At 37.8% G+C, this 25,089-nt stretch overlaps 1 protein-coding gene across 1 annotated transcript in view; it reads right to left on the bottom strand.

Annotated features, from left to right (window-relative positions):
* Positions 1-3,780: 3,780 nt before the first annotated feature.
* Positions 3,781-25,089, bottom strand: part of trabd2a (TraB domain containing 2A) — a 77,138-nt gene continuing 55,829 nt past the window's right edge. The window contains exons 5-7 of the mRNA XM_030149477.1: positions 16,717-16,807; positions 11,879-12,151; positions 3,781-4,064 (exon numbers count right to left, since the gene is read on the bottom strand). Of these exons, the coding sequence (XP_030005337.1) occupies positions 3,860-4,064; positions 11,879-12,151; positions 16,717-16,807 (569 nt within the window). The 3' untranslated portion in view covers positions 3,781-3,859. The remainder of the gene's footprint in view (positions 4,065-11,878; positions 12,152-16,716; positions 16,808-25,089) is intronic.

Consider the following 25,089-nt stretch of genomic DNA (forward strand, 5'->3'; position numbering starts at 1 on the left):
CTAAAAAGGAAGAATAAATTAAGGTCTGAGAAACACCTATGTTTGTGAGGCCAGAGGGGTTAAGGGCTTTTTGCGCACACGAAACACAAGCACACAAACTCACACACACATAGAGAACATCCACCCATCAGCTATAACATTATGACACTGACAGGCAAAGTGGTATGAATGTTGATGATCTCATTCCAGTGGGACCCGTCAGTGGGTGGATATATTAGGCAGCAAGTTAACGTTTAGCGCTGAAGTTAATGAGTTAGAAACAGCAAGACGGGCAAGAGTATGGATCTGAGCAACTTTAGTGAAGGACAATTTATGATGGTCAAATGACTGGACTAGGGATGTAACGATTACCTGTATAACGATAAACTGTGGTAAAATTGCAGATGGTTAGTATTACCGTTTAAATTCTAATTATCATGATGATAACCGTGTTTGATTACCGTACTTTTCCGGAGTAAAGATCTGCTTTTATGTCAAATATTTGAGTATAGTTTTAATTGATTGCAATTTTATTTGTGTATACCTAATATTTGGAACCAGTATTCACTTTTAAAGTCTTTGAAAAAAGATTTGTTAAGCATCTTTGTGTTATTTATACAATAAAGTATATACATTTTTCAAATTGGATTTTATATTTTTTTTTGTGTGTTTTTTGTCCTTTTGTGTTGATATAGTAGGTTAAAGTGAAAAAAATAATAGGCAGATAAGATAGATGAAGTTGTGCTGAAAAAAAGATCCCAAACATGGGTATAGTAAACATTTGTTTATAAAGTATATAAAGGCAAAATCAAAAGTACTGAAAAATGGACAAAATAGGCTCAGACCACAAAGGGTTTATACTTGAACGTTTCTGACAAGAGAAAGTGCATTGTGCCAATTATTACCTCCGCCAAGGAGGTTATGTTTTTGCCAGGGTTTGTCTGTCTGTTTGTTTGTCTGTCCGTTAGTGTGCAACATAACTCAAAAAGTTAAGGACAGATTTTGATGAAATTTTCAGGGTTTGTTGGAAATGGGATAAGGAAGAAATGATTAAATTTTGGTGGTTATCGGGGGTGGGGGGGCCCACGGGGGGGGGGGGGGGGGGGGGGCACTGATCGTTACTGTGCAACATAACTCAAAAAGTTCTGGACAAATTTGGATGAAATTTTCAGGGTTTGTTGGAAATGCGATAAGGAAGAAATGATTAAATTTTGGTGGTGATCGGGGGTGGGGGGGCCCACGGGGGGGGACACTGATCAGCCTTGGCGGAGGTCTGCGCTCTCCGAGTGCTTCTAGTTTTGTTTTTTTTTGTTGTTTTTTTTCCAAAATACGACTTGGTTAAATTATTTCAGTGTGTGTATCAGTACTTTTTGAACATTTTGGGCACAATTTCAACAATACCACGATAATAATGATAACCGTGATAATTTTGGTCACAATAACCATGATATGGAATTTTCATATCGTTACATCCCTAGACTGGACATTTCCAAAGTGGTTTGTACACATCAAATGTATCTAAAGAACAACCACCAGGTCTCCACCAAATAACATTATTACCATCTGCCTAATATTGTGTGGTTTCCCCTTTTTCCATAAAATCAGCTCTGACCTGAGGCCTGGACTCCACCAGACCTCTAAAGGTGTACTGTGGTGTCTGGACCAAGACGTTAACAGCGGATCCCTGAAGTCCTGGATGTAGAGAGGTGGACCTACATGGATCAGATTTATGCCCCTTTTCCACTGCATGGTACCAGCTCAGCTCAACTTGACCCGACTCTACACAGTTTGGTACAGTGCCGTCACTTTTCCACTGCAATTGGTATCATCTTGGAACAAATGAGATGGGTGTGGTCAGCGGAGTCTAAACTGTTGTGACGTCGTTTTTCGGCGACATAAGTCTCACTCAATATAGTAAACAGTAATGACAATGGATGACATGGAGGTGATGCTGTACTTGTTGCTTGGTCTGTGGCTTTTAATCACAGAAACAGTGAAACAAGAGAGCCAGAAACGGATACAAGCGGCGACAAGAAACACGCTTGAAAAGTAAAGGAGACTTATGAAAGCCATGTGGAAGTATGACGCTGAAGACCAGCAGGTAACAGCTGCCAAGAGACGACTTCTGATGGTTAGCTAGTGACTTATATATGTGGTCTATGCAGATTGAGCCATGGGTGAAATGATAGAGAAAAGCTGTTTTTGTCCTTTTTTGGCTCGTGATCCCATTTTAACATCACAAATTTCTGGCGACCCCAGACATACGGAGACATTTTTTTTTGCTAAAATGAATTTGTTTCTGATCATGTAATAGTTTGCTGTACTACAAATAACTTGAGATGACATTTCGTCTATATAATGTATATTATTATGGATGGAGGCAGAAAAGCCAGGTGTAGATTACTGCACAAAGTGAGAATTTTATTTTCCTTGGTCAGGATATGTACAGTCAGTCCATCTTGGATTTACAAGGCTGACAATTAATACGGAACAAACAATAACTCAAACTATGAATTATGAAAGAGCTGCAGCATCTGAAACTGACCACAATGAACATTTGAAAGATAAACAGTACCACAGTGCTTCAGTTTCAGCTTCACAGTTTGTCATGGATTGGGATTATGGATTGGGATTGTCTCTGTCAACTCACCATATATTTTTTATTAGTAAGTTTTTTTTAAATTAATTACTAGAAATTTCAGGCGACCCCATTTGAATTCCATGCAACCCCATGTAGGGTCCCGACCCCAAGGTTGAAAAACACTGATATAGGCTATCTGAAGACCTTCTCTGCTATCACTCTTGTCTGTGTATGGTGTTTGCATTAGACGCTCACACCTTATCACACGTGTGACAACACTCCCTCTGACCAGTCAGCGGCCAGCAGTGAAATTTCAGTGCTCAGTCAGCCTGGATAGAACCTTCCAGAGATGGTGCAAAAAAAAAGTATGGCTACCAGGTACAACCCCCAGTGAAAAAGTGCTAAAACCGTGTAGTCGAGTCAAGCCGAGTCGTGCTAGAAAGGTGCAGTTGAAAAGGGGCATATTTGTCCAGCACCTCCCACAGATCCTTCCTTAGTCCATGTTTGGTCAGTACTAACCCCTACAGACCAGGAACACCCAACAGGACCTGCAGTTGTGGACATGGTCTGACCCAGCCATCACTGTTACAATATGGACCTGCTCAGAGTCACTCAGTTGCTCATTTTGCTGCTTCCAACACATGAGCTTTGAGAACTAAATGTTCATTTGCTGCCTAATTTATCCAACCCAGTGAAAGGTACCACTGTAATGAAAAAATCAATATTTTAGTAACACTTCTGGTGTCAGAATGTCCAGGCTAATCAATGTATGGTTCCAGTTGTAATAAAACCTGTAGGTATTTCATGTTCACTACTGATGCTCTCATATTATCTGACACCAACTTCAGTTTCTGTTTGAATCTCATCACTCTGGCATGACTTAATGTGGAATACTGTGTCTATTTTTGCACTGTGATCCATAAGGCAGCTGATATGTGGTGTAATATTAGTCCCATAGCACAGACTATTGTGAGCTCCATTAGTCTTTTTGTGTATTCGCTCCTGCTCTGTGATTGAAACCTCATGAAACGTTTGTGTTTCATGTTCCAAAAACGCTCACATTAAATCAACTTTCATGCTCATCACGGCCTTAATTTGTAACCGACATGCTCATTTGACATTATCTTCCATGTCAACTGTAACTTTATTGAGCTTGACATCCTGAAACCTTCGGTCACATGAGTTCATTTCACATTGTGAGCAGTGAAATCCTCTGGAAGGTGAGCTCTGACGATATTAAATACATGACCACCTCCACCGTGTATCTACAAGAACTGCAGTAACCCAAGAGATGATCTGTTAAAGGAAATCAGTCCGCATCTGTGGGATCACTGTGAAAAATGTACAGATGCACATGAGTAAAGAGGAGAGCAGTGAAAAGGTGGAGGATGCAGCAGATATGTGGTGGTAGTTGTAGTGGTTGTAGACGCTGTCAGGAGGCTGGACTGTGATGTAACCATTGATGATCCGGACCAGCGGGGGAGGCGGAGACTGGACCACGGTACTGCAAGACAGAAAAGTCATGAAAAAGATTTCAAAAGACGAATTTACTTATTTACCTTTTGAATTGTCAAAGGATTCTCGTAACCGTATTGTTTTCCTTCTTAGATGTTTCCAAAAATATTTAAAAATAATTATTCAGTGTTCATTTGTATTTGTTCCTTACTTTATCTGTCATCTCATCCTCTGAGGGGCTTTACTTTGCTACTTCATTGAATATTCTTGTTACATTGCGACATGCGACAAGTTTTGAAACACTTTTAAAACTTTAATTTATCACCAGTGCAGCTTCAGTTGTCCTCAACCAGGAAAAGGGCTGAGTAAGTGTATAGAGGAAACAAAAAAATGCTGCATTTCCTATCAAATTAACATGAAAAAGTAAATTTGCACACATCATTAATCCAATGGGCTCATTTTTAGCTGAAGATCTTTATTTTATGGAACTGTTACCCTTTTTAAAATATCATTTGTAGAACAAGTTACAACTGATTTTATCAATTGTACTTTTTACACTAGCTCGAATTTGACGCTAAAAAATTATATCTAAAAAATTTGAAAATGTATTTAATCTGATTATATACATAATTGTTAAGTTTCAAGTATTGGATATTCATGATTTTGTGAATATTATTTATATTTAGGAGTTTGAACGTTTGTGAGTTGCTTTAAAAGGCCCTGTCCATGTGTTACAACAAAAATACCAATTTTTAATTTTCAAGTTACTTATAATTCAGATATTTAAGTGAAACTTTCACAAAGTAATGATCTTTTGATACATTTTGGGTGATGCATACAATAGTAAAGAGTCGTCCACGTGTTACTATGGCAGCCTGTCTACGTGTTACCACATTCTCATGTCAATGAAACAGTGACTTTTCAACATTTTACACCAAAATTTATTTTCAGCTTAGTTGAACATGATATCTAAAAGGTTTTGTCCTACTTCATATCAAATTCTGTCGAGAACCGCATGTATGGAATGTTTGCGTAAAATTGACGTCCGTTTCAAGTCCACGTGTTATCGAGCAGTAATTTGACATTTTTCACCTAAAAATTTTATCTCCCCAAATTTTGTTATGCATAATGTTAAAGTGCTTATAAATACCTACTCAAATATGTATATTAAATGGTTTTTATTTATCAACTGTCCACAAGTAATTGTTTGTTGTTTTCCTTGTTAGATGTTTCCACAAATATTTAAAAATAATTATTCAGTGTTCATTTGTATTTGTTTTTTTTGAAACATACACTATATTGCCAAAAGTATTGGCTCACCCATCCAAATAATCAGAATCAGGTGTTCCAGTCACTTCCATGGCCACAGGTGTATAAAATCCAACACCTAGGCATGCAGACTGCTTTTACAAACATTTGTGAAAGAATGAGTCGCTCTCAGGAGCTCAGTGAATTCCAGTGTGGAACTGTGATAGGATGCCACCTGTGCAACAAATCCAGTCGTAAAATTTCCTCGCTCCTAAATATTCCACAGTCAACTGTCAGCTGTATTATCAGAAAGTGGAAGTGTTTGGGAACGACAGCAACTCAGCCACGAAGTGGTAGGCCACGTAAACTGACGGAGCGGGGTCAGTGGATGCTGAGGTGCATAGTGTGAAGAGGTCGCCAACTTTCTGCAGAGTCAATCGCTACAGACCTCCAAACTTCATGTGGCCTTCAGATTAGCTCAAGAACAGTGCGCAGAGAGCTTCATGGAATGGGTTTCCATGGCCGAGCAGCTGCATCCAAGTCATACATCACCAAGTGCAATGCAAAGCGCTGGATGCAGTGGTGTAAAGCACGCCGCCACTGGACTCTAGAGCAGTGGAGGCGCGTTCTCTGGAGTGACCAATCGCGCTTCTCCATCTGGCAATCTGATGGACAGGTCTGGTTTTGGCGGTTGCCAGGAGAACATTACTTGTCGGGCCGCATCGTGCCAAGTGTAAAGTTTGGTGGAGGGGGGATTATGGTGTGGGGTTGTTTTTCAGGAGCTGGGCTTGGCCCCGTAGTTCCAGTGAAAGGAACTGTGAATGCTTCAGCATACCAAGACATTTTGGACAATTCCATGCTCCCAACTTTGTGGGAACAGTTTGGAGCTGGCCCCTTCCTTTTCCAACATGACTGTGCACCAGTGCACAAAGCAAGGTCCATAAAGACATGGATGACAGAGTCTGGTGTGGATGAACTGGACTGGCCTGCACAGAGTCCTGACCTCAACCCCATAGAACACCTTTGGGATGAATTAGAGCGGAGACTGAGAGCCAGGCCTTCTGTCCAACATCAGTGTGTGACCTCACAGATGCGCTTCTGGAAGAATGGTCCAAAATTCCCATGAACACACTCCTAAACCTTGTGGACAGCCTTCCCAGAAGAGTTGAAGCTGTTATAGCTGCAAAGGGTGGACCCACATCATATTGAACCCCATACCTTCACATTCCTCACATAAAAAATGTTTTCGCAAAAATAGAGATTCTTAAGATTTCTTCATATGACACCAATAAAAATCACTGGAAATGTCAAGGAAAATGTGAAGACCAGAAAAATACTATTAAAAACTTGCAGCTCTCAATGAGATAAGATAGGAATTCATTGGAATGTTTTCTTTTATTTATTTTTTTTAACTTGTCTTGTCCAGCATCACAACAGCAGAATGATAGTCTGGTTGCCTTTTGGAAACTTTATAAAGTATATGAGGCTCCCCTTGATATTCTACTGTCTTTATTATGAGTTTTGTTGAACCACATTTTGATCTGACATGAAGGAACAGGGGGAAGGAGAAGAAAGTGGGAGACAAAGGAAGAAAAAGAATGTGAAGAGAATATTGACAATACCAACAATACCAACAATAACAACCATAGTGATAATTAGAATGGCAATAATAACTAGAACCAGAACTGAGTAAAGTGGGCGGGAAAAAAAGGAAGAAATTACAATGAAATAAAACAGATATGACCTATTAAGCTGGAGATATATTGGGATATTGGAAAGTTTTCGAAGCTGAAGTTTTCAGACAAACTCAGACTTTTTCTTTTCATGCATCATCCACATGGAATTAATAATAAAACATCATCCTCCCTTCTTCAAACAACTTTAAAGGTATTTTACAAGCTCTTATGAAAGAATCCTGTTGCTTCTTTATATAATCTCTGCAGATGGTGTGATTTATGGATGTCTCTGGTATGGTCTATTTATCTTTTTTTATCTTCTTATTCTCTCTTTTATTATCTTTTCAAATTGCCTTTATGTTGTTAGTGTATTTTACATGTAAAATTACTTTTAATGTGTCTTGTATCTTAATCAGATCTTCCTCGATAAATAAAGGATACATAAACTATCGATTGAGACCAAAAGTTTTTCATTAGTTTTTATTTGTATATAATCTTTAAGTTTAAATTTCAATTTGGTTTTGACTGCATAGTAAGTTTATTTTGAGGAATTAATTGGTTATAGTTTGTAGATTAGTGTTTTCAGGTGTTCTGGAAAAGGAAGGAAGACAAAGTACATCTTTTAAATCACTTCTTAAAACACAATTTTATCGTCTTGCCTTTATGTGATGTCTATTTTTAATGTTTTTAATATTTGAATATTTAATTTTACCCTGTTTTGGTTATTCATTTATGATGTTTTATTCCATTCCTTCATTTCTGCATTGATCTGACAGCATCATGTTATGTTATTTCTGCCCTCTCTACTACGACACATTCAAATTTAGTCTCTTTTATTGAGTTGTGAGAGTTGTTGAGATGTTTTTATTCTGCTGTTTTATTATTATTATTATTATTATTATTATTATTATATCAAATATGTTTATTATTTATGTATTGGCAATGTACTGCAAAGCCTTTCTACTCTTGTATGAACGATTATCACTGGAACAAAACAAAAATGTACCTGCAATTCCATTTCATTTAGATTGTGTTGCATTGTTCATTATAGTTTTTATTTAGTTTATTTTTAAGATGTAAATTTTATTTTAGCTGCTGATAGTTTTAGTCTTCAATAAATAGGCTATAATAACCCTGGTAGGGAGAATCCAAACAAGTTGACAAATGGATCCCACACTTCATTCTGGATATGATTTTATTGTGAACAGATTCTCCTCCTGTGTTCTGTCTCTGTTTCGAACACAAACACTGCATTTCTCCTGTGGAATGAGAGGAAAATCGTGGCTCTGTGTTGAGGACAGAACCCCCCTACACACACATCCACATATTGTCCGCAATTTCCAGAGAAAATATGCAGAAAGAAAACAATGGAAATATTAATGATGGCAAATGCTAGAAGGAAAATAAATCTCCAGTGCTGCAGTACTGACCAACCAGAGGAGACTTTACCAATACAAAACTCCTGGGTATAAAACTCCCTGATCAGTTCATGGCTGTAAACCAACTACCATGCTGCCTACACTAGTTTTCTCATTTTCCTCCTTTGCTCACACCAAGTTTTCTCTCTGCCAATCTTTATCGGTCTCTATTTCCTCATTCATATCTCCTTTTCTGTAAACAAGTCTGGCAATTAAATCATTTTTGCTGTTCTGTTTGATACCGAGCCCGCAGTATTTGTGTGGTTTTGACTGGTCTGTGGCCAGGCAAAACAAACACACGAGTTCCTGAAATCCATTTGAGTGGATTTATGGTTAAGAGGCACAGATATGTTGTGTTCCAGTTATACATTTCAGTCTTCGGCCCTCATCCTGAGTTTTTGTGTCTGCAGATAAATGACAGTAAGCTGAGAATAATGCACAAATTATCTACGGTGATTTTTAGTTGGATGTTTGGCTCAAAAATGCCACAACAGGAAAACTCTCCCTTTGGTCAAAGAGAAGCTTGCTAATCATTTTAAATCTATTATTTGATGTGGAAGATTTTTCCAAGAAAAAAAGGATCATATAATTTGGGTAGTGCCTTTCGGGCAATATGTATTACTTGAAACTCTCTGTAAATAATAGAAGAAGGTTTTTTAGAACAAGCGTTTAGTTATGAAGGGAGTTTATTTATGTTTGGCTACTGAAGAAGGTCTGGAGAGGAAATCAGGTGTCTTCCTTCATCGAACACAACAGAGAACTATATTTGCTTCTAGTTTTCAGTCTACCTCTGCTTCTCTTCCTCTTTTTTTTTTTTTTTTTACATTTGGTCACCTTTTCAGACATTAAAATATACAAAGACATGCATGTAGCGTGTGTACACAAACAGTCCCTTTGGTTAAAAATACACGGACGGTCTCTCAGACATAATGTACACAAATGTTCACAAACCTCCTCTGTTCACAAGAACAGACGTTACATGGTGGGACTTTTCTTTCCGTGACTAATTTGGAATAGTGGTGCTGTACTTGATCATAGAGCAAAAAAAAAAATGTGCTCACGGGTTCAGTTTGGGGAATCTGCACAACTAAATTCCATTTAGAGAAGCACTCCGTCACTTTCTATTTTACTACTAAGAACTGTATCATGCAATATAAAAGCTGTATAGATTTCAAACACACTTTAAGGTGTTTTATTTGTTACCTTTGAGTCTCCAAATGTCAAAAGTTATCCTGATTCAAGGACATGCAGGTTGGGTGAAGTGGAAAATTATTTGTAAAGATGAAAGTGTTAACATTAGCTCTGATGATCTCATTAAAGAGAATAATAATTTCCTGTGATCAATTTTTTTTCCACGGGTGCAGCTTCAGTTGTCCTCAACCAGGAAAAAGGCTGAGTAAGTGTATAGAGGAAACAAAAAATGTTGCATTTCTTATCAAATTAACATGAAAAAGTAAATTTGCACACATCATTTATCAAGTGGGCATATTTAGCTAAAGATCTCTATTTTATGGAACTGTTTTCTTTTTTAAAATACCACTTGTAGAAAAAAAGTTACAACTGATTTTATTGATTGTACTTTTTATACTATAGTTTGAATTTGATACTAAAAATTATATCTTAAAAATGTTAACATTTATTCCAGGGGTGGTCAACCTTGGTCCTGGAAAGCCACTATCCTGCATGTTTTAGATGTTTCCTTCTTCCAGCACACCTGATGGTCATTATCAGACTTCTGCAGAGCTTGATGATAGACTTATTATTTCAATCACGTGTGTTGGAAGAGGGATACAACTAAAACATGCAGGACAGTGGCTCTCTAGGACCAGGGTTGGCCACCCCTGATTTATTCAATCTGTTGAGTGTATAGATGATTGTTAAGTTTCAAGTTCTAGATTTTCATTATTTTGTGAATATTATTGATATTTATGAGTTTGAACATTTGTGAGTTGCTTAAAAGGCCCTGTCCATGTGTTACCACAAAAATACCAATTTCTAATTTTCAAGTTAATTATAATTCATTTATTTGAATGAAACGTTCAGAAAGTAGTGATCTTTTGATACATTTTGGGTGATGCATACAATGGTAAAGAGTTGTCCATGTGTTACTATGGCGTTACCACATTCTCATGTCAATAAAACAGAGACTTTTCAACATTTTACTCCAATATTTATTTTCAGTATAGTTGAACATAATATCTAAAAGATTTTTTTCTACTTGATATCAATTTCTGTCAAGAACCGCATGTTTTGAATGTTTGCGTAAAGCTTAAAAAATTCATGTCCGTTTCAAGTCCACATGTTACAGAGGAGTAATTTGACATTTTTCACCTAAATATTTTATCTCCCCAGATTTTGTTACACATAATGTTAAAGTGCTACTAAGTACTTACTCAAATATGTATAATACATGCATATAAGTTACTCTGCTTATATGACAGAGACTGTTGAACATGAAAAATGTTCATGTGCTACTGCTGGATCGGACCCATGAGACTAATATTATGTCAGAACCTCTGTGTTTGGTGAATTATTGAGGGTAATGTGACGTGGAATTTTTACCTTAGAAATTATAGACATGATTAAGATCACAGACAACCTCTGCAGTTGTAATACTAGTCCTATATGAACAGGGCTTTAAAACGGTGTGTAATTTTTAATATGTTAAATATTTAAAATTAGTTACAATTAGCATGTTAATTTAGTTTATGTGGATGTTTGTAGACCAGTGATAAAACCCCTATGACCCTACATAGTCTTAAACAGATAATAGGTGTAAAAGACTGATGGATGGGTGGCTTTTATTTATCAACTGTCCACAAGTATGAGGACAGATAAAATGATATCTTCATGACAAACTAGTTTCAACACAGCACACCACACCTTGTGCAGAGGTCCCCTTTTTATCTGAAAGTGAGCTTGTTTTGTTGTCCGGTTAGTCCCTGCCCGGGGCTACTGTGCATACAAAACCGGATACTCAGTAGGAATTCCCAGGCTGCTGTTTTCACATCCAACGATACTTATACGGGTTTGAAACCAGTCTGGACTCCTACCTCACTGCAGGGTGTGTGTACATGTGCTGAGGTGTGTGTGGACTGCAGGAGTACGGTGATGTGATATGATGGGGTTTTAGGCCCACGGCATCACATCAGGAAGTGTCAGCTTTATTCTATAGACAGGCAAAAAGACTGCATTACACACTTCCAATTTCCCCTCTCTCCTCTCACATCCTCTTCGTGTTTTCTTTCTTATTGTCTTCACTTATGACCTTTCATCTCACGTTTTCTACATTTCATCTCATGTTTTCTACATTTCATCTCATGTTTTCTACATTTCATCTCATCCTTTTCCTCATACAGACAGGAGGTGATTACCAGCAACAAAAGGACTAAATATACCTGGGTAGTATTAAAATGTCTGTTTGCCTTGGGCTCCCATGTCACAGACTCATGTTTTTGTTTGATTTCCTTTGATTTTCTGATATGTTTTTGGTTTTGTGATATGTTTTTTTGTCCTCTTACCTCTCCTCGATGCGAACCCAGAGGTCATTAAAATGCCGATGCCTCTGTTTCTTCTGTTTGTTCCTCCGCTTTTTCTTCAGCATTTTCCTCTCGGCTTTCTCCAGCAGCTCTAGGCTATCTGGTGGAAAAAGCATGTGAGGCAACTGTTCCTCCTCCAATAGATGCCCCTGGTCCTCCTCTCTGTGGGGAAGCTCATGGAGGAAAGGTTCAAGAGCAGGGGAATCGTCATGGAGGTCATCTGACTCTGGCGATGTAGACCTGGAGGAAGATCTCCTGCAAGATTATAGGAATAAGAAAATAGAACATTATTGAGTGGTTAAAAGGAGAGGAGGGGAGAGGAGAAAGGGGGAGAAACAAGAAGAAACAAGGAAAAGAGAGGTGAAATGAGGAAAAATGAGAAGAGAGACAAGGAGAGGACAAAGAAGGAGAAACGAGCAAAGGCGAGGAGGCTCCATATGTACAAACAGGATGCTGTTTATGTTCCAATAACCAATATGTAGACTAATAGAGAACATATCCAAGATTTTCTGGAAAACAAATTACAGGTCTGGAATGGGAGGCATGAGAGAAAAACCAAAACTCATCATTCATGATGAGAAACACTCATGCTTTTGATGAGCTGCTGGCTATCTCTAATCAGAATCTTTAACAATCACCATCATGAAAAAACATGCATCAGATCAACGCAAACTACATTTACATCCACAAAATATTCCGATTTTTCCTATATTCTGAAAAAAAAACAACGCTTTTTTTCTAAGTGGCACCCTGTTTACACACAACCGTACATACTGATGTGCAGGACGTTTTCCATCACTACTGGACTTGTTAAAGCACATGACATCCAAATCTGTAAGAATGTTTCAAAACTAAATGGTGAAAATGAACATTTTGGGCATATATCTTCATCCCATCCTTACGAACTACTGGCTTCTTTGTTTGTGTACAATGCACAGAGTTGACTATAAATGACCATATGTCACAAAATAGGTTTTTATATCGAAATGTAGTAAAATCTGAATATCCAGGATTTTTCCAGTATTAAGTCTTACAAGGCAGAGTCATGTCCGTCAATTTTTTTGCGACACTGTGTGAAACTCTATTTTGTGGTTGTACTCTGTATTTATCTATCATTTGCAATTTGGGCATGCGGGAAAAAGAGGAAACAGAAATATTACTTTGAGAATATGCAAAATGTCTTGTAGTCCTCCAATAAAGTGCACACAGAAAAATGACGAAAATATTCAGCAAATCTGCAACAACAGTAAATGCGTTGTATCTTATCTCATATGACTTGGATGATGAAGCGTGTTTGATAAAGTAAAAGTAAAACTGATTATCATACTATTTTAATGTGATAATTGTGATTTATATCAAACATACAACTATTTGAGCTTATCAGCACAGTACTCATGGTCAGGGCAGAACCTCCTCCACCTCATTCTGAGCAATGGAAAACCCTGATATACTTGAAAATGTTCCATACAGAGGAATATCCAAATGGAATATGCATGACCTGTATCAAATTCAGCATATTGTCATATTAGGAATAATAGTGGAACATTATTGTGTGCAGTAGGGCTGGGTATCATGGCCAATTTCCTCAATTGATTCAATTTCGATTCATATGGTTCTGAATTGATTAATCACAATTCGATTATTTCTGATTTCGATTTGATTTAGTATTAATTGATTGATTCAGATTCATTAAGTGATACCAAAGTACAGTTGTGAGCTGTAACCTGATTATTTGACTACCGTAGCCATGCAACATATCAATACTGGTATCGTTATTGACATTAGAAAAGACATAAATATGAAATTTCAGCAGTAAATAGATGAATCTGCTCTTAAATAATGAATGGGACAAAAACATTGCCATGTTTCTACAGTGGCTCGGACTTCTTTGTGATCTTTACTCTATTTTATGACTGGTGACTTCTAGCGTTAAGGCGCATTACTGTCACCCTGGGGCGGCACTACCAATTTTGGGCCCCCTGAGATATAAGCAGATGGAATTTTTGCTTACCGATAGATGTTCTAAGGGCAGAAACTGTTGTGATTGATCCATTCAAGCTGCCAAACAAAACAGAGGAGAGGCAGGAGAAGTAAGCGCTAAGGGGTCTTGCTTCTCCCCCTGGAGCCCATGGATGCCGCGGCACCCCCTTGCCTCCATATGGATCGGACAGCGGTGTTCGGAGTGGTGGCCGATGCTCTTCGTGGACCGTGGATCTGTCCTTTTGTTGTTGTTCATTTCTGCTCCCGGTCTCGGCCTCTCTGTTTTGATTGGTTGCTTGATTGGACCAATCACAACAGCTTCTGCCCTCAAAACATCTTTCGGTAAGAAAAAGTCCCATCTGCAAAATATAATCATGCTGGGCCCTTGCTACAAGAAAGTCACTGGAAGCAGACTGTAGGAGCTGGGGGTGGGGGTTGGGGGGTGGTCTGTGATTGTCACCTTACTATTCCTTTAACTCTCCACTCACCTATGGCTGAGTGTGGATCCAAGTTAATATTCCCACAACGATCAGCTTCCATGACCCGCCCCCACCAGCAAAAAATCAATCTCATCCACTATTCCTCGATTACAAAAAATTTAAATAAAATCGATCAAAGCAATTTTTTTCCCCCAGCTCTTGTGTGCAGTAACATATTGACTGTGGCCTTAGAGAGCACAACATTTCACAGTTGTGCTCCAGCTCTGTTGGTTAAACATTTGCTTTAATTTGGTATTTAATTAGCCCCAGTTTGACCTGTGATCAATACAAGGGGCTTGAATTGAACCTCGAACACACAAACACATCACTTCTACCCTTCCTGAACATCCCTGTTTAACAAGGTTTGACGTTAATGCGATGCAAGTGTTAGACTCAGGTCTAGCGTGATTGGTGACATTTCAGGGATTTACCCACGACTCCAATCTGGTATGAATGCGGGTTTATCCCAGACTTGTAAAAACAGACAGGGTTTGTGTGTGAAAGTAGATTCTCTCACCCATTCACACACAGATCTCTACACTGAGATAGCCACCCACACAGTGCACCATGGTAGGCTGCACGACATGCTTCACAGCAGGAGGTATGAGCCCTGCTTAGTTTGGCCTTTTCAACCACACTTCATTGGTGGCCAGTGGGGATTTTGCCAGATTTATCTGTGGTACAATCTACATTTTGAAGACAGCAGGAAAAAACAGAAAAGTCAAATGAATAAGGCATCAATGATCTTTTTTTTTTTTTCTTTAACACTACACCGTACACACACAAAAGCATACCAGTGGTGATAAGCATCTGCCAAAAGTATTGGGAGATACCTTGTGATGTCTGGGGAGAAGTTAGACATACACTTGCAAGAAGAGAATAATCACAAATCATTTTTCACAATCTCAAGTATCGTGTGCAGTTAACTTGAAAAATTTTGCTTTTTACCTTGCATGAGAGCAAAAGTCTGACTTCTGCTATTTATCTCCTGACAACTTTGCATATTTTCACACCAAAATGAGTGGTTGTAATTCGCAGATTAATGTTTAACTGTGAGAAAAGAACACAAAAAGTTCACTCTGGCCTCGCCTCAGTGTCAACTGTGTATGTAGATTAATAAACACTTACAGGACCATATGGAGAGTGAGTACTCAAATAGGGAAAATCACTCAAAGGATATTTACAGAGCTCAGTTTTTGATTATCTGTGGACAACATATTTCGCACAAAGGCTGAAGCAGAAGTTGAACATCTGTTTTGGGTCTGCAGATGAACACAAGCCGACTGTGGAGTTGCACTTAGAAAATGATTTCCCATTTCAAATGCAGTCGGTGAAAAACTTGAAAGAAATATGTAGTCCTGTCGGGGACGTAAGACAGCGGGGTTGCACTGTAAAATGTGGCCAGGACGTGAAACCTTGCACCAATTAAAGTGATAAAATATGGGCCTTAGCATTCTACAGACTCGGAAGAAATGGTAATGTGCAACAACTATAGTGAAACCTAATATCTTCGGCCTAGTTCTCTATCTGCCATCTCAATATTTCTTGCTTTCTCTGCGTCTTTTTCAGTCCTCAGTTCTCTTGTCCCTGAGATATTCATTATGCTTTGTTAAAGGTGGAATAAGCAATTCCAATCCAATACATTTTTTGTTAAATTCACTGAATATATGAGCTGAGAAAGAATAGTCTACACTGCTTTTTCCCTTCAAATGGGAAATAACGGAGACTTGGACCAATTCATGGAACTGTATTCAGTTAAAATATCACCAGGCTTACTCCACCTTTAAAACTGCAGCCATGTCTCCAACCAGTCTTAAAACATAATCATAAGCGTACACTTAAGAGAATATGTTAGAAAAGAAGCAACAAATCAGCAAATTCATGATACTTTAAGCTAAATACATCTGACTGTAAATTATTTCGAAATGGATTGCGTGTAAAACCTTTAGATAATATTGCTTTTTTGTGCTCTCATCAGCAGTGTTTCCTCTCTGCAGATTGGATTTCAGAGGCAGTTCACATCTGAGTATCTAAATCAATCAAGGAATAAATCTGGCAAGATGGGTTTTTATGTGTCTGCAGCCATTTTTACGGATCAAATCACATCCAGGCCTTTTTTATAGCTCAGGAAAGAGTTTGCAAGAATTGTTTTAAACAAAATTTAGTTTCCGAAATTAAAAAGAAGAGTTCATAAAAGTACAATTGTGAGTAAAAACAGATTTGTGGAGCTCAAATGACATAGATCTGTAATATTATGAGTTTTGTAATATTTGCACCCTATATTGCCATGATGAGTCATACGATTCTCCACGTGATATAGTACTGAATGTGTGTTTACATTTCTTTCAGCAGTAAATGTACCTTTTTATAGGCTGCCCAGCGGGAGTGTGCTCCACCTCATATCCCTGGTGACGAAGCACATCGATAACTGTGTTGTTGCCGAGAAAATGACCTGCAACCAAAACAAGGAAAAGGATCATCTCCAACAGCTGAACAGTATAGATTCAGATTTCATATGCAGGACTGGACACCTGGAGACGTTCTCTGTGGAACACATACACAGGAGGTAACGGTTGCAGGGAACATTTCACGTTTATTGGTGTCTGGAGGAAAACCTGATAACTCTCCCCTCTCCTCTCCTACTTGTCTGTTTATCTCTCTGCTTCACCCTCATCCTGTATCTCTCCAGTTCTTTTCTTTCATCTGCCCATTTTATCAACTCCGGTCTCGTTCATATCACTCTTCAATTTCTTCTGTTTACTTCCACTTTCTACTTCATCTCTCCGCTCTGCCTGTTTCTTATCTCCGACTTCCCCTCTTCTCCCCTTTCTGTTCTCTCTCCATCTGACCCTCTCGGTTAGGTGAAGTGGGGGCATTGAGGCTTCAGGTTGCCATGTCAAGAGGTCTCCATTCTTCCCCTCACTCCGACAAAGAGGAGCAGGGGCCCATTGTTTGGGCCTGTTCAGCCGTGGCATCACAGAGCTGTGTAAACAATGAACCCGGCACTTTAATCTGGCTCAGAGCCACTGATAGAGAGTTGGGCTGGATGCACTCGCGGATGCCAAGATGCCCTGTCTCCAGCAGTATTAAGTGTTGGCTAAATCTTTAACACAGTATGTCGGAAAGAAACTAGATCTCATTAGAAAAGGGTAACATATGGTTTGGTCTAATGATGCAAAATGTAATAGCCCACTTTTACTAATCTGCTTTAGCCACTTTGACAAACTGGCCCTGACATGCTGTGATGACTCTACTGGGTTAAAGTATGTTTATGAACTGGCAAACCATGGTACTGGCATCAGGAAATGTCACTTTATGCCTATTGGATGAGTACATACATAAAACACGTACTAGAGCTGTGCAAGTTTGGAAATTCAGTCAGTCTTTCATCTTGGGTTCAGTTAGTTTTAGCAGTAGTTGGTTAGGAAGTAGTTTTATATTTTCTATTTTGAGTTTCAATTTTGTTTTAATATTAGGTTTTAGGGAGTTTTTTTGGAGAGTCCTGATTTGTAGCAGCTGAAAGATGTTATTTTAAGTGTGATTTACAAAAATGCTGGGTATTAAGGGTCTAACATTGCATAAGGATGTTATTTTAATGCACAATGAACCACTAACATTGAGGGGAAATAGAGCTGATTTCATCCATAATTGTATTTTATTCTCGTTTTGTTTAATTTTTGCTGATTTTGCCTGTAATTGTATTTTACCACCCTGCCCCCCAAAGGGGAGGCAAGGGGTATTGTTTTTGGTTTGGTTTATGTCTTTGTTTGCTAACACTTTAGCAGCAAAACTATTGGTTGAATTCATAACAAAATAGGTTTATTGATTGCCAGTGACCCACAATAGATCTGATTACATTTTGGGAAAAGTAGGTCAAAGTTAAAAAAGTTTTTTTTATGAATTTTTAAAATCTTTTTTTCCCCATTTACTTATAATGGCTGAAATTTGTCTATGCTGTCTATATCTATGCTGACATCAGCACAAGCATAGACGAGATGACATCAGCTAGATCAATACCAAAATAAGCAACAATACATGCGAGGGGTGGGGTTTGTTGTGCCTGGCACCACTTGTTCTTGCTTTGTTTCCCTTTTGCTTTTATTTTTTTCATTTATCATAAGTGCACCACTTGTTTGAGCCTCTATCTTCTACTTCTATCACTACTAGTTTTTGTAGTGAGACAGTTACTGTATGTTGACTGAAAAAATAACAGCAAAAATTAAACAAAATTTGAATAAAATACAATTACAGGTGAAATCAGCTCTTTTTTGTATTTTCAGTGTTAATGGTCTATTGCCTTATATTTTGTTACCTGTCCTAAAGCAGACACATACACATGTCTGAGTGTAGTTTGATAGACCAGTGGGGACTCTTGAAATATAAATCAGCATTGTTTCGTTTTAGCAGGTGCTAACGTTTAAGAAGTATTTACAGTATTTTTGGTTTTCCCTCGGACTCGTTTTGCATAATGACCAGCAGTTACTCCACCACACAGGCATGCATTTGTTTTGACTTCACGCTATAATCGCTATCAATACAGGTGGTCAACTAAATGAATGGCCGACAGCCTTTAAACTCTCCATGGAAGCTGAAGAGAGCGAGAGAGAGAGTTTTCCAGACTGCCCACATTTAGAAACGAGTCAGTGTGATTTATGTGAGTTTACGTCAGGGGATTAAGGTGGGACAAATGGAGCTGTTCAGCACATTGTAGGGCTACGGAAGGGTGGGCGGACTGCAAAACTTCAAAGGGGGCGCGCACACAATCACACACTGCCAGACACACACTCACATACACACAATCGCACGAACACACATCAATTCTGTCATGTCCCCTTAGGCTTCAAAGTGTATTTGTGTGTGAGTGTCCGTATCAGTTGATCTGTAGGTGCAATAACGTCTATATGGGTGTCAGAGTATGAGAAGGTGGATAAAATCAGTGATGATATTTCTGTCACAAGAAGAAGACAGATACTGTGCAGCACAAACAACCTTGGGACTACTATAAAAGAAAATGTAAAGGTTTTAATAGCTGACAGAAACATGCAATTTCACTGGAAATCTTTGCACCGAGTTGATATATGAAATAAACAGCTGGCAACCAAAAGCATCTACTGATCTAAAATGTTCAATAACACCTGAACCACTAAACATATTAATATATTTAAGTAATTCCGGTAAAATACAGCTTCTCAGCTTTTCTTTTTCAACAGATATGACCCAATTGGACATTCAGAGGCTCCATAGTGAACATAGAAGCACCATCATTTCGTACAATATTGATTCATTAATAAAACCCATAGTTTGACAAATGACAGAGGTTGTAGACACTCGTTTTTACATTCAGTAAATGATATATCTGTATACCTTTGCTGAATATGTCACTTTTTCTTCATTTCTCTCTGCTCTCATTTAACAACCACTGAGCTTACTTTGACCTTTTATGAGCATCTACATGATCAATAAGTAAAATATAAGGAAAAAATCAGCAATTCGCTGTAGATAACCATTCACTTCTCTGGGCTTGTTTTTACTTTACCAAACACATCTACTGATCTAAAATGATAACTTTTCAACTAATCCTACCAATAACTTCAAATAATTCTGGTACAATGTAGTTTGTTAGACTTCTTTGGCACATTTGGAGGTTTCGTACTGAAAACCTTCATCTTCTGCAACACTGATTCACCAGTAAAACCCAAGTTATTTGACAGTTTTTAGTCAGTTTTCTCTGTTCCGATATAATAACCTTTGACTTTACTCTGAGCTTTTATGAACATGTACATGATCAGCAAATTAAATGTAGGAAAACAATATTTTCACTGGAAAATGCAGAAGATAAAACAATATATAGCAATTAATTGTTTAGGAAAGGTTAGATGTAGGGAAAAATGTATTTGGAACTTGCCAAAAAATATTTTTAGATCTAGGTTTAAATACAAAAATATCTTCATTTAAGTTGTTTTTCTCCACTTTCAGCCTTAGATATAGACAAGGGCTCTCGGTGTGTATTTTAAATTCAATTAATACAGCATTTTCCTGCCCTAAAGATGAAGGATATATTTAAACACCACCTTGAGAAGTAAAATAAGTTTTACCCTGCAGGCCCTTCTTATGAGGACCATTTTTATAAGCCACCGTCGATGTTAACAAGAACACACTTCATACTAAAATAATAAGGCCAGACCTTCAGCTTACTGGTGAGCCCATGTCATGGAATTACAAACATAAACAAATTCAGACGTCTTTGATTATAAATGATTGATGCCCCGGAAACAGGCAAAGAAGGAACTGAAAATTATGTTTTAGACGGCCTACATTTTCCTAAAATGAGGCTCCGTGTATGATGTTGGCCTTGGCAACTAAAGTGAAGTTAAATACGCCACGTGATTTGTGACCGCCAACTCTTTGTGTTTCTCTGTGTCTGTAATTGGTGCATTTTGGTGCAACATTATTATGAGTTTATCTGAAATACAGAGAAAGAAAGAAAGAAAGAAAGAAAGAAAGAAAGAAAGAAAGAAAGAAGAAAGAAAGAAAGAAAGAAAGAAAGAAAGAAAGAAAGAAAGAAAGAAAGAAAGAAAGAAAGAAAGAAAGAAAGAAAGAAAGAAAGAAAGAAAGAACGAACATCCATGTCTATCTGAAGTGCCCAAAACATGAGCTTATTTTTTACATCACACCCCTTTCACACATACAGTGTCTGAATGCCATAAATTCCATGTTGAGGGGAAAAAACTTCTTTTCCAGAAAACTTAAGACCTTAAAGCATCATGATCAGGGATCACTTACAAGAGCAACTTGTGGGTCTTATGTCTCTTCATGACCGCCTCAAACTCAACTTCAGGAACAAGGATATTTTTTGAGCTATGAAACTCATTACTTTATATTTTCTGCTTTCATATTTTCTTCATGCCCACAAAGCAGGTATGAACAAAACAAACCACACATGATAATTGTAAAAATGCTTATTTTGCTAAGCTTACATCAATGTTATTCTGCAGTGTATTAAGTCCGGTTCTGCCACACTGGTTTCACAGATGTTTTCACTGCACGACTTTGTTATAGATGTTGACTCACACATTCAGTCTGTTTTTCTGGGTTTGGAAAACCAAATTATTTTAGCTCTAAACAGATGCAAATGTGTCCTTTGGAGAGCTGTGTGTTCTTTTATTCTTAAATGGAGTCACCTAACCGATCTCCAATCCACTTACAGTCCTGCAGCTCTAGACGCAGCCCTGTACTTAACTTAACAGAACTCATGTTCATTTAGACTTCCACCACAGACCAAAGACCCAACCCTTAGTGTAAGAAATACACTTCTGGAGTGACATCTGTGACATCTGACATGTATTTCCACAGATTATTTATTTAGGCCAATTTCATACATTTTACATCTATGTAAAGGGCCAAAACTATGTATGCCAAAGCACAATATTTTCACTGTATTTATTTCCAACTGCCGCCAACCTAGTAACAGCAATGAAAGAGGAGAGATGGTAGAGATAAAAACCAAGTACAAACCTGAAAGCGCTCTTTCACAGCTAACTCCCTACATGCGGTGACATTAGTACATGTCACAGATTACCTCATGTCATGCTTAGAGAGTGTATGTTCTGAATGTTTACAGACTCCATACAATGTGACAGTGGTGCAATGTCTATTGATCAAGTAGTTTACGTTTTGTTTTTTCAGGCTACCTTTATAGAAATACAAAAATGAAAAGGATGTGAAAACGGTAATAAATGTACAAACACACATTTTTGGTACTGGTAAAACTATCCCATTTCTACATAATACATCTATACTGTATATTACTACTGTGCATAAAATATTTTGCAGAGAACCTGTTTAAAGTCATGAGGAGTAGAACAGAGTAGATAATTGTAGAAATGGTAAAAATGCAGCACTTGGACTGCATTGAAACCTGACTGGTATGAGTCATTTTGTCTCAGAGGTAGAAGATAAAGTGGGATAAATGCAGCTATAACATGAGGGAAAAGCAATGCCATGCATCAGGTTTGTCTTACACATTCATATAAGTGTGATGGAAGAGATAAGCTTCCACAGTAGTTGCTACATGATGTATATTTCTCAGTATTTTGATTGTAATGTCTAATTCTTTGTTTTTACTTCCTTGTACACTTACCTTTAAACAGCATTTAGTGATTGTAAATAGCCTTTTTTCCACCAACATTCCCTGGAACTTCTATTACCTGGAACCTACTTACCTGGGTAAAAGAACTCTTGGTAATCTATGTGATTTGTGTTTACACTGCACATCAAAGTTCCTGGAAATGTACTCAAATCAGGCTTGACTCGAAGTCCTGCTATATTTCCTTTGAGCATATTTAGAAAATACATTTGACAAGTCCAGGTTCTTTTGAACATATTTCCTGAATACACTCTTTAGTGTATTCAGATGAATAGAGAGATAATTGTAAGGGACTTGGAGGAACCACTTTAAACACTCAAAACAGCGTATTAGGCAAATACACCTCACCGTCCGTCCACGTCTCGTAGCTTTTGTCCTTTTGCTCCATTTTCCAAATGATCAAAACACATACAAAGTGAAACTTGTTCAAATGGAACAAACACTGGCTTAAGGGGTGATATTTTGCATTTTTTTTAATGGAATTATGCATTTTAAAACATTTCCCTGTGGTCTACATAAACTGTAAATGGCTTGGGTCTGAATTCTTCATTAATTCAACTCCACAGGTCCATCTTCAACCCTATTTCTGAGTGATGACACTAGAAAGGTCGTTCTGAGCGCTGGCCCTTTAAATGCACATGAGCCACTTCAGGCCCCACCCCTCTCCAGGTTGCTGGCTGTGATTCTCTGTCCCGTTCAGCCACTTGTGTTCGTTAATACAACCAACAACTGAACATTTTAGGTAATCGGCTTGAAGTTTGGACATATTTTCAGCATGGACTACAACCGCTGCTGCTGACAAACAATCATATCATACTCTGAGAAATATTCGTCAGACGTCTTGACCATGTGCAAATGTCATGATGTAACTAGTTATAGACGTAACAAATTAAGCAGGAATTAAAACAGGTTGTAGAAATCCACTCGATTTTTGCCAGAATGAAATAAAGATAGCTTTGCAGCACCTGGAGGGTTCAAATTCGAACTTTTTGAACTATTAGGGTCCAAATACACAAATAAATGAACCAAAGACTAATAAAAGTGGGTTTAGCAAAATATGACCCCTTTAACATGGCGGGTGACTGTAAGCGCAGAACCCTGCGTGTGTGTTCCACCAATGAGCAGTCTTCAGCACACAGCCCCACCCCTCAAGAATTCCGGGAAATCTGAAAAGTCCTACCCCTCTATTAAGAACTTTTTTCAGGGAAAGTTAGAGTTAAGGGAAAGAATTTTACCTGGGTAATTTCAATTTTTGATTTTCAAAAATCCTGGGTAAAGTTACAGTTTCTGGTGGAAAAGGGGCCATTGTATCTTGCAGTTCCAATGATATATGCATGTCAAATGCATAAAATCTCATCTCAAACTTATTTTTCTGTGTTTAATTGCATTTAGCGTCAGAATTAGAAATACACATACTTAAAAACAGAGTACAAAAAAGAGGTACTGCTATACTCACATAAAAGTAGAAAAGTACAAGCTCTGTAATATATAGTCACAGTAAAATTCAAAAGTATTTCTACATTTCCACTGGCTGTCAATGTGCAAAGCAACTAACATCTCATTAAATCACCTATTATTTGTAGTTACACCACTATCTCTTGGCTGCTTCATCGGCTACGTTCAGACTGCAGGCAAATGTGGCCCCAGTCAGATTTTTTTGCCCATTTGTGACCTGTATCCGATCTGCTAAAGACAATTTGAACAGCACAAACCCCATTTTTTCAAATCCAACGCAGGCCACTTTCAAGTGGTCCTAAATCCAATATGTATGTCATAATTAGCAATGTGACTTCAGTCTGAAAGGCCAGGTCGCATTTATCCAACTTTTACGTCATTGAAATGTGACAAATGTCACAATTCTGCATCCCAGGAGTGCTACTTCTGTAAACACAGTGCATGCCTGCAAGGTCATGTATTATGTCAGGACCTCTTTTACGCATACGGGTCACTTCAGGGTCACATTCAGTTCATACTCAAAACTGACAGAAGTCGCATTTAATGTGTAATATGAATGAGCACACAAAAAAAAATTGCATTTCACCCAAAAATCTGAACTGTGCATTAAGACCTGCTGTCTGAATGTAGTCATCTTGTTTTTTTTTCTTGTTTCTTTTGTTCATATTGTTACATTTGTTGTGAGTGATATGGACCACCATCCTAAAATGAAAAAAAAAAAAAAAAAGTATATACTCAAATGCATTTAAAACTATATATATATATATTTTTTTTTTTTTTTGTTTTTTTGTTTTTGTTTTTGTTTTTTTACAAATGTAACTATCACAAAGTATAGATATTTGTGTTAAAATAGAAACCAAAATAAAATGTGACTGATTTTAGCTACTTCCATCCGACCTCTATGTTTTTTGTTTTCAGTCCATTTTCTTTTATTTTAGGCTCATGTCAGAGTATCGTTGGCAGCCTGAGGTCAGACAGACGCGAACAGCACACCTGTACTGAGTCAGACGAGCAGCCGATGGAAACCACTGTGGTATCCATCCTTAAAAAGACATCCAGTCGCTCCAATCAGCCACTAAAATTATTAGAACATATGGTAAGCCTTAAATAGCCTTCCTTTTCCATACACATCA

Source organism: Sphaeramia orbicularis, chromosome 12 (genome assembly GCF_902148855.1).
Source record: "Sphaeramia orbicularis chromosome 12, fSphaOr1.1, whole genome shotgun sequence".
Classification (NCBI taxonomy): Eukaryota; Metazoa; Chordata; class Actinopteri; order Kurtiformes; family Apogonidae; genus Sphaeramia; species Sphaeramia orbicularis.